General features: G+C 41.5%; 1 protein-coding gene across 3 annotated transcripts in view; it reads right to left on the minus strand.

Moving 5' to 3' along the window:
• Window positions 1–15,546, minus strand: part of creb5b (cAMP responsive element binding protein 5b) — a 53,246-nt gene that overhangs the window by 31,163 nt on the left and 6,537 nt on the right. For all 3 annotated transcript variants that reach the window (XR_004657041.1, XM_034874672.1, XM_034874671.1), the window contains 4 exons: window positions 14,329–14,450; window positions 12,708–12,865; window positions 2,272–2,398; window positions 805–915 (listed from right to left, as the gene is read on the minus strand). Coding sequence is in view for 2 of the 3 variants with exons in the window: in XM_034874672.1 (XP_034730563.1) it covers window positions 805–915; window positions 2,272–2,398; window positions 12,708–12,865; window positions 14,329–14,450 (518 nt within the window). In the remaining variant the exon portion in view is untranslated. The remainder of the gene's footprint in view (window positions 1–804; window positions 916–2,271; window positions 2,399–12,707; window positions 12,866–14,328; window positions 14,451–15,546) is intronic.

The following is a 15,546-nucleotide window of genomic DNA, read 5'->3' on the forward strand; positions in this document are numbered from 1 at the left end:
CCCCCCCCCCCCCCTCCTTCCACAAGATGTTTCTGTCCGGCAAACTCAGCTATCAGTGAACCTTTCTAAACACAAAGAGCCGCCAATGCTTTTTTATTATGGCTTTTGATGTTTCTAATTTCCATGACACTTGCTCTTATTTCTTTAGAGCCTTTTCCATTTTCCAGTTTTCATTTTTATTTATTTTGAAAACACAGATTGGCTTGTAATCGTGTTGCCACAGTGTTAATCAATTCATATCACTTCAATTGTAAATGTCATCTGTTAGGCATTAATCAGACGTATACTATCAGTCACTGGCATCAGTATCAGCAGTGCTAACATGCAAAGTCAAACTGAGTGGAAGGTTTCTTTCTCTTCAGCTTTTTTGTCAGTCAGTCTTCTTACTCTCACTTTTTCTGTCTCTCTCCTCTCTCAGCTATGTCTCATTCCCACTGCTCTAACTGCCTGCTTTGTGAAGGATGAGGTCATTTGATGTTTTCCCTGCTGTGTTAAACTAGTGCTAACAAGTTGCAGGACCTACAGAACATGTTCTGTACATTAAGATATACATCAGGCAGTCGGTGGGCAGCCCAGCCACAACCACATAAAGGGCCCTTTATTCCAGCCACAGTCTCCAGCGCTGCACTGGCAGGTTCAGACACAGCTTTGATTACACCCCAAATGATGAAATCCACACAGACCTAAGAGCACAGCTTTGCTGGCACAGCCCAGTGGAAAAGAAAGTTGCAACACTTTTAGCTTGAGTGTGTGCATTTGTCTATGTGCGTGCATAAATCAGTGTGAATACATCCATATTCTCACCAGTTTGGCTTCTGAGTGCATGGAGGGAATGTGAGTGGAAGAGCAGGAGCTGCTGTGGGTGGGTCCTTGCATACCCATCATATTGGATCCCATGGACATTTGTCTCTCCATCTGAAGAATACACCATGATAACAGTCATACTCAGAAATGTAGACATATTATTCCCATATCACTGAATTTTTTTTACAGGATAAATCAATAAACATTCTTTATTTAGCTATGATCTTTGCTATTATTATGTCTTAACAAGATGCTATCATTGCTTTCACAAAAGAAGTGTGACACTCATCCTCTAGCACAGTAGGCTAGGGTGGACAAGATGAGAGAGCATGGGAGCCTGATTTCACACGACAGGTTGCCTAATGCACAGCTCTGTGTGATGATAACTGGAGCTGACCCAAAACAGGAAGCCAGCACGGAGGGACTTAACACAGGAAGCCAGTGCATTAGGGGTGTGTGTTTCTGATAATAGTGTGAAGCGTTTCATTTGTGCTAACACATCAGACCACAGCCCTTTTTTTTACAGGACGTGTTAATAAGGTGGACAATATGTGAGTAGGTGCAAGCTAGTTGCATGGATGGATTAAAAACTGTGGTCATGTATGTGTGTGGTTACAGTCTGTCTCGTAGTGAACCGTGTCAGTATTCTCATTTGTCCCAGCTGAGACCTGAATATGAGGAAATCAGCTAGTTAAGCTGACAGGGGTGAGCGGTCACCAGCGCAGAGTGATGATGCAAGCAGTGCTCGCTTAGCAGTACATGCAGAAATGAAGAAACCTTTGTGTGAGTGTCTGCATGCACATGAGCATAAACTGCTATGGCCTCCCAGCTGTTTAATTCTGGGTGGTGGTGTGGTCTCTATAGGGAATGGTCCATCTCCGCCTCCATTTCCCTGACCCCCCCCCCCCCCCCCCCCCCCCCCCCCCCCCCCCCCCCCCCCTTCATTCACAGAGACTCAGGCCTAGAACCTGACACACAGCCTTAATTGCACTAAGTGTGTTTTGTGTAAAAATATCACCCAAACCTGCACCCCTTTCCTGAACTGTCAATCTTCCCCAAAATCCCTTAGCTCTTAATTTAATAAACATGGGAGTTTTTTTCTCATACCATAAACACAGGCTGTCTTATGTTACAATGAGAACATATGTTGTATCATTAGAATCCTGATACGAGGAGCTTTCTCTGGGTTGTTATCATTCCCCGCTTCCCAATGTGGGTCCTCTAAGTCTTTTTGGCTTAATTACAATAAAGTCCATATTGCAAACCCAGTGGTAGACTCTTTTAATTTCTACAGGAGATTACTTCCTTATAAACTGTGGTTAATTATTTTAATGGTGATAGAAAACATATCCAAACTAATACATAGTTCACGTGCTGCGCTGTTACTGTCGTCATATATGACTTTGCTTTTGCATGTGCAAGTGCACCCATGAGTAAATGTGCTCTGTGCGCCGTTGTTGTACTCACTGGCATCAGCACAGCGGAGGAGCCAGGCATGGTCGGGTCTGGCAGAGTTCCAGGCATGGAGGCTGGCAGTGGCTGTCTCTGTCTGTTTCGTAGGTGCAGCAATGAGGAAAGAGAGCCAGGGACAGGCCTGAGAAGACACACACACAGACAGACATTCAGAGAACTTCATGTTGGAGCACTGTTATAGAAAACTGATATTGCCATTTTTCTGGCATTTCATATAACAACATCAAACCCAGCTACAACCACCACTATGGTACTAGCTAGAATATAATATATATTCTCTCGTGAAGCATCCATTACTGCTGTATAAACCCATAATGACTAATTGATTACACATAGCTGTAATCATTTCTAACAATACTGGATGGTTACACACGTCAAATATGCTTTGTAATTTAAGGTCCACTTTCTAGTTTTCAGCTACATCTTGTAGCTTTCATCAACCTACAGTTCGCGCAGTTGTGATGAGATTGAAGATGCAATTGAGGAAATATTTCATTTATAAATAATAATTATAATAGAATAAGTAATTTGTAAATAAATATATAAAATACAAATACTTAATGAATACTATGTATTTATTTAATTTGTATGTTTTATATGACTAATTGTTTTATATTCATTCAATTATTATTTGCCTTTTTTGGAGGAGTTATAAATGTTGACAAAACATTAACCCGTTATATTGGCTTACAACTATGTGGTATAAATCATTAATTCAGTGTTTAATTTGTACTCGTAAATGCTAAAGGTTTATTAACAATAAGTCTTACAATATTTGGTATCAGATGTTTTAAAAACCAAGTCTTACAGAAGTACACAAAATGCTACCCTAATGTATTTCTACAATGTGAGATCACTACACTCCTCTTGCATCTTGCAGATTTATCCATTTCACATTTCACTATTGTAACGCTAGTGAATGTTTGCGTTAACTATAAACTAGTCGTGACTACATACTAGTACTTTCGGGGCATGGATAGAGTAAGAACACAGAGACATCTTCGACGGTAACTTGGTCCATTTCTTTAATCACACTTCTGCCAGTGCAGAACAGCTTAAGCACTCATAACATACATGCCTCAGCATCTCCTCATATCCCTCCGCCAACTTGTTAACTGAATTACAGAGAGGGTAGGCCTACAACATGTTAAATAGCTCCCTGGTTAAATGAAGGAACAGAATACACTATGAAGCAAAAAATGATGGAAGTATTACTTATTTCAGACACTAAATATTCACAAAATAAATCTCATCTTACACTATTACGGAGCAAATGTTTTTTCCAACGTCTTTAATTTTTAGTTTCCACTTGTTCCTTCAACTACAAGTCAGTTGGGAAACATATAGTCTATTGATGTGTATTCATATTGCAGTTGAAAGCTGTGGCATCTTGGGAGTTTTTGGATGCACTTTAAACAAGCACACTTCATGTAGTACAATGGGTGAATAATGATGATGGCGATGATGCATTCATAATATTTGTCATAACAACCACGAATCGTGCATAACTAGAATCACTTTTAGAAGCTGCTATAGCAGTTTGGAGCAGTGTGGGGAAGAAAGAAATCTCCCTTGGTGACCACAAAAGCGTATGCGGACCAACAGGCCTATCCACACTCAAGGCCACATTAATAAATCACATATACAGATGAGGCCCAGGCTAAGCTTACACTATTGACAACAGTCTTGTCACAGTTGCTGGTTCATGGTTGCAGCCATTCAAACACAGAGACCACTCCATCTGCACACGGTAACATCATTCAGACAAATACCATCAAATCCCTAATTGTAAGAACACAAATTCCCAGCTGCAGGGTGCTGCTAGACCCTTGTGCATGAAGTAACTATTCAGTCCCTGCAGCTTAAAAAACAGCATTCACTACTTGATTTTTAAATAAGCTGTACCAGGAAAATCAATAAGTCTCCAGTTATCGATATCATCAGGATGAATGGCAGTCAATAAAGCTCCATATCCTTGAGCATTTAGAAATTAGTGCAAACAAGAAGCATTTAGGTTAGCTGTGTTCAATGGGTTAATTTAATAAATTGACCACATCATAGCCTGGATTACCATAATAGTAAGCAGTGAGGGAGTGATGGCCAAATGGGGAGGGGGTGCACCAGAGCTAACGCTCCCCCACCTGAATAAATACCTGTATTTTTCCAAACCTAAATATGTGCATTTACGCTCCAGACATTTAAGATTGCTCCACACACACAGGACCATTACCATCCTGACTGTGTGTCATTCCTGTCTAACATCCCAATTTATCACAATCACACTCATTTAACAGCACGTGTGACATCTGAGCAACACTGCAAATCCAAACATTTCCACATGGGAAAAGTCATGAAAGTACAATGAGGTATGCAGTGTAGCTGCGCGCTACATCAACACAGTTTCCCTCTGCGTTTAGACTCTGCCAGCGTCCAACAGGATGAAATAACAGTCACGAGGCAGTGACATGCTGTTGATTTTGTACATAAAAACTGTTTCGCGGGGAATGAGTTTTTTTTTTCTAACACAGCAGATGTAAAATTAAGCGAACATATCTTTAAAACTATGCTGTAAAATCTGTGCACACGGCTCTTTAACTTGAAAGTGGCTCATTCACAGTATTTTGTTTCAAAAGTAGTTCATTTAACGTATCTGATTTGTTTTTGCATAAAATGGGATATCTAAATGTTAAACACATTACAATGTTGTCCTTTGCCTATCCGTACGTTGTACTGTATAACATCAATATATTCATAAATATATATGTCCATGACCATCAGAACCTTGTGCATCCTACATAATGATGCTGATTCAATGCACACTTAGAGTTAAAGTAATATTACATGGTCCTAAATCACATCTTTTCAACCATGAAGCTGAGGAGTAAAAAAAATTAGGAAACGTTTTCAATCTAGGTACTGGATATGAGTGAACTTTTTAAAAAACAGTGTCTGCCAGAACAGAACACCTTCTCAAAGTCAGCAATAACAGATCAATTAATTGCTTAAAGGTGCTGATATTCTCATTAGGAAAGGTAAATCTGACTGCAGCTGTCTGTCTTAATAAGATAAGACAATGAAATGCACTAAAACACAGCTACTTGTGACAGTCAGTAACTGGGAGAGGTCAGGAAACAGCACAGGCTGAGTTGTTGCAGGTCAGGGTTTTGCTTTCTAGAGAAGAAAGGCTCTTTTGAAGCTTGTGAAGGTTGTACTGTTGCGTCTATCACCTGCAGCAGAGCAGGGGTAGGACCAACACCGTGTCCTTCACCAGCACCAGCACACACACACACCAAAACACTACCCACTTGTTTAGTGGGCAGAAAAACAACACTAACATCTGACAGCACTTCCTCTAGTGATTAACTTAGCTTTGTGCTGACTCTGCTGATAAACACAGACATTTTTAGACAAAAAGCCAGTATTAATGAATGTAAGTTGTTACCTCCATTCTCTTAAAATACCACTGATTTATTGATGTGTACATGATATGCTCTATCTGCATTACAGTATCAATAGAGCTGACAGATTAGCTGATTGATTGATTAGTCAACAGAAAAGTCTGCATGTAAATGTGCATGTAAAGATTTTCTGCTGGTCTGTCTTATGTATATGATGAATTGCATTGTTTGGGGGTTTGAACTGTTAATCAGTAAAAAAACAAGCTATTTGAAGATGTACTATTGGGTTCAGGGAACTTGTGAGGGCAATTCCACTATTATTTTACACAATTGTATTAATACTATATATCCAACATTTTATGGCCCAAATATTATTTTGTTTTTTGTTTTACTATTTCCGCCCTGATAAAGACCCTGTGAGGTTGAAAACCGTTTTTCAACCAATATTCCTGACTAATTTAAATTTTAATATAACTTTATCTTTGCTCTGCTTTAGAATGCGTTTTCTTTTCTGTGACTAAATTCTTTTTAAATAGGTGTTTTGCCTTTTCATTCTTCAATTAATTGATTTATTGACTAAGTATTATTGACTTCAGCAGATTTATTTATCAATGATCAAAATAAATGTCATTTGCAGCCCTCAGCATCAACACATTTTATTGAAATGAATCACTTTGGCTTTAGCTTGTGATGCAGGGTGTCCACATGAAAAAAGCATTCTAATTGAGGTGTTTGTTCTATTTCATTCTCTTCCGTGTTTGCCTGTGAACACAATATGCACCAGACTTTACAGTGGATTAGTGGATTCATTTTCAGAGTACTTGTGTGTGAATACGTGCATGTGCCAGTGTGTGCATGGCCATGCAGCTGTGTGCGAACATGTGTGTGTATGTATGTGAGTGAATAATGACAGGCTGTGGCTCCACTGAGGGGATTGATAATAGCCTGGGCTGTGGGCCCCAGGGGAGAGCAGGTAGACACTCTGCAGTCCTGACCCGGCACTCTCACATTACTGAGTGCCTCGCTCCCAGCCAAGCTCTCCTCTACAATCCCCGCCCAAGAACCACCACTGTACCCCCCCCCCCGCACACCTTCACTCCACTATGACATCACTGCTAGACTTTCTTCTCTCTCTCAGTCCCTCTTTTGTTTTTATCTCTTGTTCCATAGTCTATTTCTCTAAGTTACCCTGCTATTTTATCTCCGGTTTTCCCCTCCTCTTATTGTCTGTTAATCCTCTCTAACTCTCTTCTGGACCCCACAGGGTGCCCACACTCAAGCTCCTCTGGATTTTCTTGCTCTAACCCCCGAATCCTGCAGTCTCCAAACACACCAAGCTTTACTGTCCCGATCCCCACAGTCCCAACTCCAACTCAAGCCCTGGAGACTTAAACACAAGGAGCTTGGCTGCCATCCAAGAAGAGCAAGAGAGGGAGAGAGAAGGAGAGAGAGGTGCAGTTAGTCCACTGACTCATATCCTTCCCTTTCTGACTCTAATCCAGCAATGATGTAATTCTCTTGGCTTTTCGCCCTCCCCCACCCTGTGCCTGCCCACCTCCAGATTTCGTCCCTCCCTCCTCTCCTATGCTATGCTCGCTTTTCCCTCTCTTTCCCTCTTTGACTCGTCCAACATCTCTTCGCTGACTCCTTGCTGGGTGAAGTCACAGCGAGTTTCTGGATAGACACAGCAGCTAAAAACTTTCGAACGTAACCAAAACAGCCGAGGGCCAAGTTCCAGACGTTTGAGAGACGGTGGTGCAGTCGCCATGGGAACGGAAGTAAACAGAGAGAGAAACAAGGGCCTCAAACAGCTTACAGCTGCCTGGCTCTCTGAGTAAACACTACACAGGACCTGCCCCTGATTTACTGCCTTTAATCACTGGTGGGAGGAGAGTGCCATGGGGTTTGGACTGAGGAAATAATACGAATCTGATCAAATAAATCAGCCCTAATGGGTTACGACACAGGCTGACTTTTATTAGCGGGCTAGAGGGAGGGATGGATGCTGGGAGGGTGCTGCACTGGGATGGATCTGGGATGGGGTGTCCTCACATTAGGGAGCCTCAAACTGAGTTAAGCAATGCCAAAACACAGTTGAGAAATGGCAGTGGATGATACTCTGGAGCAAATTAGCATGAGTGTTGAGGTATTTATTCACCAAGTCTGACAGTGTTTTGATTTATTAGATGCCATAAGCTGACAAAGATGGGTTGCCTTTCATTTTCAATGAAAGTAAAACGTATGACAGTACATTCCTATAACAAAAATCACAAACAAGTGAATCACAAGCAACTGTCATCTTGTTACAAGCTAACCTGGCATCTGTGAGCAGCACCTGATTGATGTTGTAACATTTGACTTCCAGCTCCCCCTTCACTTTTAACAATAGGCCATCCTTCTTCCTCTTCATCTGACTTTTGATTAGCCGGTTTGTCCCTCTCCTCCTTAACCAATTTTTCTTGCTCTCATCCAGCCACCTGATGCCTATCTTCCACTGACAGTCTCATTCAGTTTTCCATCTTCACTTTACTTTCATATTATCAGTGCATTTTTTCCAAACCTTCATTCTTCTAATTCCACTTTGTCCATTCTTCCATTCAAACATGATCTATCTTTCCTTCCCTTGTGCAGACAAGTCTTGTTTCCTCTCCTCCACCCGCCTAGCCAACGTCCTGGTAGTAAACCCATGTCCTCACATTTGATGCCTCTCTTCTCCCTCTCTCCTCCACCCTCCTGATCCTTCATTTCCTCTCCTCCATCTACCTCCTATCCCCCTCTTCCTCTCCTCCATCAGCCTATGATCCCTTTCGTCCTCTCTTCTGTCCACCTCTGATCCCCCTTTTCCACACTTCCCCGCCTTGTGATCCCTGCGCTCTCCCCAGAGCTGTGAGGCATGTCCCTGTATGTGAGTTGTTGTGCAGGAGCCTGCATGTGTGGTGGCCCCGGGGCAGGGATGACACAGCCCCGCTGGAATGAGAGGGAACAGAGTCTGGGCGTTCCTCTACAAACGCACTATTAAACCCACTCCAGTACACAATGAGCTCATCTTAATTCAGGTCAGATGTACATCCTGCATTCTCTCCTTCTTTCTCTTTCTTCCTTTTTTGCAATTAATTATACTGTATACCTTTGTTTTCTGTACCTTTTTGTGTTATTCTCTGCTCTCTTCCCTGCTGCTATGTGCATTAGCCCTACAACATATGCAAAGTTGAGACTAGTGCCTTTATTGGCCTGTGGATTGATCATTTGTCAAGTCAGCAGATGAGGGCACCTCAGGCATTTTGTACAGGTCCTGCACTCCTGCGCTCAGGGCGGACATCCCTTCTTATCACCACTTTCTGAATGCAATCTAATCATAAACAATAATACAGGAAGTTTTGTTTAAAGTGTGAAGTTCACAAGGTCAACTTTGTCCACAAAAAGCCCATAACTCTCCGCAGAGGTGTGGAGGCTTTCTGTTCTGGCGCTGGCACAATGGGTGGTGAAATCAGCACAGTTATTTTATCAAACGCATGGAAAAGTGTTACGCAATCTATAAAAATGTGATATGCAATGCATCTCGAAATCAAATTCATCAAAACAACTATAAGCATTGCTACACTACCATTAATTAATTGTATGGTAACAACAGAAGTAGTATATGTAAATAAGTGTGAGAAGCACTGAATATCACATCAGGATGGAAATATTCTGTATGTGACAGACCATGCACAGATTGCATTAACACATTTTATTTGTTTCCAAGATGTGACCATTAGTTGTTGTTAGTGTTTTAGAATGTGTACGCCATTAACTAAAAATCATATATGGATTGATCGGATGATCAATATCTATATTATGCTAAAAGTAATGTAAATGTGCGCTGAGAAAAAAACGATTTTACACAAAAAGTATGGGAGGTATTAGTATCCCCGGAAATCTTCTAACCAGTGGTCCCAAACAATAAATCAGCATTTAACTTAAAAATCTTTGTGAGAACACAGGAAGTTCACACCAAGTGTGTCAACCTACACTTGAGTTTTGCATGAAACCCAACTGTTAATAAAGCAAGCAGACCAACATCTTTTCATACTTCTCTTAAACGCAAAAAGAAGGAACACAAGTGGCTGGTGGCTCTGAGGTGTGAAAAAATATTGTGCATTTAAAGCAGCATGGGAAATAAAACCACAAATCAACTTCCTTTGAAGCCTTGCAAGAGGATTTGACAGCAAAACTTAAAGTTGCACACGCAGTGTGCACAGGGTGGGACATAAACAAATTGTTCATGTCACACTTTCACAAGAATAAAAATTACATTTTTTTTTATATAGATGTGATGATGGCATCAACAGTCAGTGGTTTTGAGGATGGCATCTTTATGGTTCCCACACTACTCAACATTCATAATAGTTATTCATTTAAGCTATCAAACAAAGTGCCCCCATTTAATAAAAGAATAACAAATTGAGATAAGTAATTAAATACCCCATCATCATTAAATTGATGATCATATATTGAACAAACCACTGTACTGTAACCACTCCTCACTTAACCCAGCTGCATTCAGGTTGATTGTGCTATGTAATGGAAACAATTGGACTGAGTTCCTCTACTGAGCCAAAATAGAAGAACTTCATAGTATGTTCATAATGTCATTGTTTTATGTTGCCTTGTGCCCACACCCATACCCAAACATCTCCTCTTACGAGTCAAAAGGTTGAGGTTTCCACAGAATGTTGTATCTCACATGGTTGACTAGTAATGTCCAACGCATTTAACTCTGACATAACTCAGCACCAGATGTTTATAATTGAAAAGCAGAAAGCATTCAAATCTGTTGGACACCGCTTCGCTTTGTATGATAATGATAGCCGTGACATTAAGATCTGCTGGCTGTTTCTTATGCCTGGTTTTAACACTGGTTTGTGTCAGTGCGGCTCCCTAAAGACCTTGTTTAGGGACTCGGAGCAGAAGCAGAGAGAAAAGAAAAGGGAGAGAGGGAGGTCCTCAGGTTTCACAGCTGCAGGCCCAGCTCAACCCTAAAGTAAATGGACTTGAGGAAAGCCAATCCTAATTGATTCCAAGCCTCAAAGCTCTTTAGTAAACATTGTGGAGCAATGAAAATGACTTGTTATCCTAATTCATTGGATGCTCATGCTGTGCATTTAGCAGAGCTGAAAATGAAGTAAGCAGATGGAGGCAAGATTAAACTAATTTTGTTTGGTGATTTCTGCTCATTCAGAGATATATTCATTACAGAACTCCATAAAGTGTGGGGATTAATAGCTTAACAGGCCTAGCCACAGCTTTTATTGTCTTTTCCTCACAAATACATGGGAAAATCAAAACATATTAGAGACTACATTCAAAGTGGCTTAATCGGGCAGCAGAGGTATCATAGGGATCTCTGATCTAACCTTCAGTAGGCTACCAATCTGGACAGATCACAGCTAACCTGTGAAGTGTCCGACTTGTTCAGCGTGTAGGAAGATCCTACAGACGACAGAGCCTGTACACAGAGTCTTTGGATGGAGTTAATAGCTTCCTGTGGAAGCCCTGTTTCTCAGTGGAGGGGTTTCCTCAGCCCATTGTCCTGCTGATGTGGATATTTCCACATTTCTCTCATGTGAATCTACTCATCATGTGTTAGGATTCCACTGTCCTAGTAAACAGGTGACGCCTCTGCAGTTTTAGCACGGGGAATTCCTCAAATAATGTGCTACAGATAAATGTAGCTGAGACTTGCATACTGTTCTGTGGCTAAAAACTACCACCACATGGCATACCGGCTCTGATGAGTTTTTATTGACAGGTAAACTCAGGTGAAGCAGTCCTGGCAAAGTCTCTGTTTCTGGCAGTGATTGCTGCTCCTCCAAGTGGGTGAAATTCCATCCAGGTCCTCAACAAAGAGCCCGACAGAGTGTCAGTCAGGCTTAGAGATGGGCCTCCCATCCAATATTCACTAGCTCCTCAAGCTGTAAATCTACACAGGACAACCTCAACACAGCACAGGCCTACCACTGAGCCATCTCAATGTCTAACTTGCTTGCCACAGGTCTGGTTTACAGTAACAAAGCCCTGGCACAAGTTTGAAGGTTGTAAGGGTTAAGGGGTAAGGAATAAATGAGGTCAGTGATATGTTGCCATAAGGAAAAAAATGTATAAATGTTTGTGTGTGGTACTGATTTTGTTCCTGATATACAGTGACAATACAAAAGGTCACTAAAGGTAAATACATTTCCCTCAAAGACCCACAATGGCTGGTCATGTTTACACAATCACATAGCTTCGCTAGACACAGTCTGCAGGTATGGATCATTGGGGTCTGATTGTGACTGTGATTAAAAATGCTTTAAACTCTATTAACTATTTATTGACCAATAAACACTGCAGGTAAATAATGAAGCAGCACAACACATAGATTGCAGTTAATATATATCTGGCTGGTTTTCACACACCTTTAGCATGGCAGAGCAAAGGTATCGGAGAAATGGAGCTCTAAGGTTATGGCTGACATTCCCATACAATGAAAAGAACTATTTTAGAGAATGAAATGCTAAACCGCTGTAAAAGAAGTCACAGCTAAGGCTTCAACAATGACCTCATCTTGTCTTTTGGGACCATGTTTGGCATGCTTTGCTGTGGGACAATACTGAACGAACAGCAAAACATGAATCGCCGGCCCTACACACACACACTGCTCCAAATGTAACAAAATACTGACATTCCCTCAGAGAATACGGAGGGATGACAATTGGCACGATCACAAAAGGACCAGGCAGAGCCTAAGGCTGTCGCTATAACAGGGGCGCACTTGAGGTGAGAGGATACGGTGCGGTCACAGCACTCCTCAGATAATTTTCAGTCTCACAGCAGTCCTTAACAGTGCCTCTACTACTCGACCACAAAGAAGAAACACTTAATTGAGAGAGAGGCAAAGACAAAATCACAAAATAATATTCTTCCCTCTCTTTCTCTTCCAAGTCTAACAAAGCCTTTTTTTGGGGTTACACTCTGGTTCTACTGGTTTCTTCAAGAGCTTGGCCTACTCACCCTATCTGTCTGTTAGTCGATGGAGCCTGAGTGATGACGGAGCTGGACTGAGGAGATGGCAGGGCCTGCTGGATCACTATGCTGGTATCATGGTTGCCCATCCGTGAGTGGGACTGCTGGTGCTGGCCTTGGCCTGTCTGGCCGTGCAATGAGATGCTCTGCAGCGAGGAAGGGGAGAGAAAAGAAAGCAGAGTATACACAGTTATGAATCTGTCAAGAGTGTCACATTCTTCCTGGCAAGTTGTATTTTCAGCACAACTCAAGCATTACAACTGTGTGAATGGGTGATGAGTAACTACTGTATGTAAACTCATCCACAGGCTTTTTCTGAGTTGAGGAAATATTGAGTCTAATGAAGACCAGGTTACCCTTATTGTTATCTGCCCAGCAAGACAGTTTGTTTGTTTCACCTCCATCCTTGTAGCCACATATGCATTCCAAAATAACCCTGTACCGTAACAATATACTGTATGTCCGAGATCAAGGCACATGTCTTAGCATAAAACATCCAGCAAGTTGAAGTAATTTGCATGGAGTCAAATGTGAAAGAGCCGCTGGCAATGATCAAATATAAAAAGGAAAATAGAGGCAGTCACAACGTTTTAGAAAAGGTTTACGTGACAGGTGTTGATCTTAAAATAAATTTCACAGTTGCGGAAAGGGAAAGAAAAATGTATCAATCACATCACACGCTCCTCTACACAAACAAGAGTTTGTGCAAATTATCTTGACTATTTTATATTCATTTTGGCCAATTGCTGTTTTCTCTAGGTTTTATGGTTTTATTCCTTACTTTTGCTTATTGTGCTACAGTATATGCAGTCCCAGAGAGTTTTGCTTTGACTTGCCTCCTGCTGACTTAGCAGAGCCTCCCATCAAAAAACCACACAGGCTGGGGAGGCTAGACAAAGTTGACCTGAGCACAGACGAGCTCCAGAGCCAAACCACCCAGACGACAGCTTATCTACAGCGTGCACTGCACATCTCTCCAGACATTAGATAAGCAGTCTGTCTTGTGGTGATTTGACTAGCACCCATGTTTCAGGTAAAGGTGCCTTAGGGTAGATCTATAATGCATAAATGACCACGTTTTGTGAGAATGTCTGGCCAGGTCTTTTATTGATGTCACAAAAGTTGTTTCAGTGGTCTGTCTGTATGTCTGGGAAGAAATAGGACTCCCTCCCTAAGAGATATCTGGAGAGTTGTTTGAAGTTACAGGTGGAGAACCTGTGCTCTTTTCTAGGCATATCTGGTGGGTGACAAATCCCTACCTGCTAGCCCTGTCTGTCACTGTCAACAAAACTGAAGGGGGAGTGTGTCTGAAGCACGACAAGTGTTGGATGTGCAACACATGACTACACTTGAAGAGAAAATATGGTAGAAATATCAGAGGTGTATACATACTTGTGGTTTTTAACAAGCAAGCAGAGTGTGGTTACATGAGGTTTAAGTGTTTGGAATCTATTAGAGGAGCTCATAGTGTGCTGGCTGTTTATGACTGACAAGACTAAGGATAGCACCAGATAACAGTTCATAACCACCTGACCTCACACATGTGGGAGGCTGTGGGCTCCTACTAGGTTTTTTTCAACCTGAGGTTTTGTTCTATGCTTTGCAGTACCTGTTTACTGTCCTCTTCTTCCTGGGCCTTGCAAAACTCCTGTTCAATGGAGCAGTCCAGTTCACTGAACAATCCCACCTCCTCACAGTTCTTCAAGAAGCGTGTTGGTGTGGGTGTCTGGTCTGAAAGACAAGGACAGGTTTTTCAAGTTTTAGCTTTGAAATCTGTTAAAACAACAACAAACGCACGCACACACACACACGCCCACTACTCAGTATATGTTTGACAAATTAAAAAAGCCGTTCCCCTGTATTTTATAGCACCATTTATTCAGCATGATGTTAGAATGCTGTTTATTTTCATTATTTATTTATGTGGACCACAGTTTGACTACAAACACTTTACAGAAGCCAATACAGATCTACATAAAAAAATGTACATTGTTAATACGTATTTCTAATGATTTTAAAAAGACAAAACGTCCATTCTGTTAGTGAGAGAGAGATACTACGCTTGACAGCCGCATTTCAGCTGATAAAGTACAGATCCCACCTACTGAGCTGAGCTCTGTCAAGCTGCAATGTTCAACTTGACGTTGTGGGGGGTGCATAGAGATCAGGTTTCAGACAGTTGAAGGTGATTTTAGGATCAGGCATGTTTCAAAGGCTAAAAGCATACTTCACGTTCTGTTTATCCATTCTGGCTAGACTGGGGATTGACTCAAACTTTCATCATGACCTGTGTACCCAAAAGTTTCACTACAAATAACACTTTTCCATTTTGAACAACGCAAGCTCTGTTAATGACAAAAGGGAGTGATGTCAATTTTTAGTTGAGGACAACAACTATGAGTCAATGGAGCAGGAGGTTAACTTTAGGTCAACAATAATAGAACTAACGTTTAGTGATCAGCTTAAAGCAGTTTACCATGTGTGGCCGAGCTGTATTACACAGTACAAGCTCTGACTATTTGATTCTGCGTTCAAGGTCTCAATAAGAGAAATGGTCAGAGCTGTAACTCAGACAACAGGCAATAAGAACACCCGGCCTAGAAAATCTGATCCTGCTGTTCACTGTGCATAAGTAATAAAGAAGACACAATCTTAACGGTGTGGCTAGTGCTGTCATCTAGAGTGGCCTGGCAGTTTCTAGGAATGAGATCTATACTTATGGATCAGCCTTGGGTTGACACAATCTATGATTTGATGTTTCTTTGAACAGTAGATTAATGTGCAAATCAGCATGTCACCTGAGGCTTGTACATCTCAACATCCATAA

The sequence above is a fragment of the Etheostoma cragini genome, chromosome 6 (assembly GCF_013103735.1).
Source record: "Etheostoma cragini isolate CJK2018 chromosome 6, CSU_Ecrag_1.0, whole genome shotgun sequence".
Lineage (NCBI taxonomy): Eukaryota > Metazoa > Chordata > Actinopteri > Perciformes > Percidae > Etheostoma > Etheostoma cragini.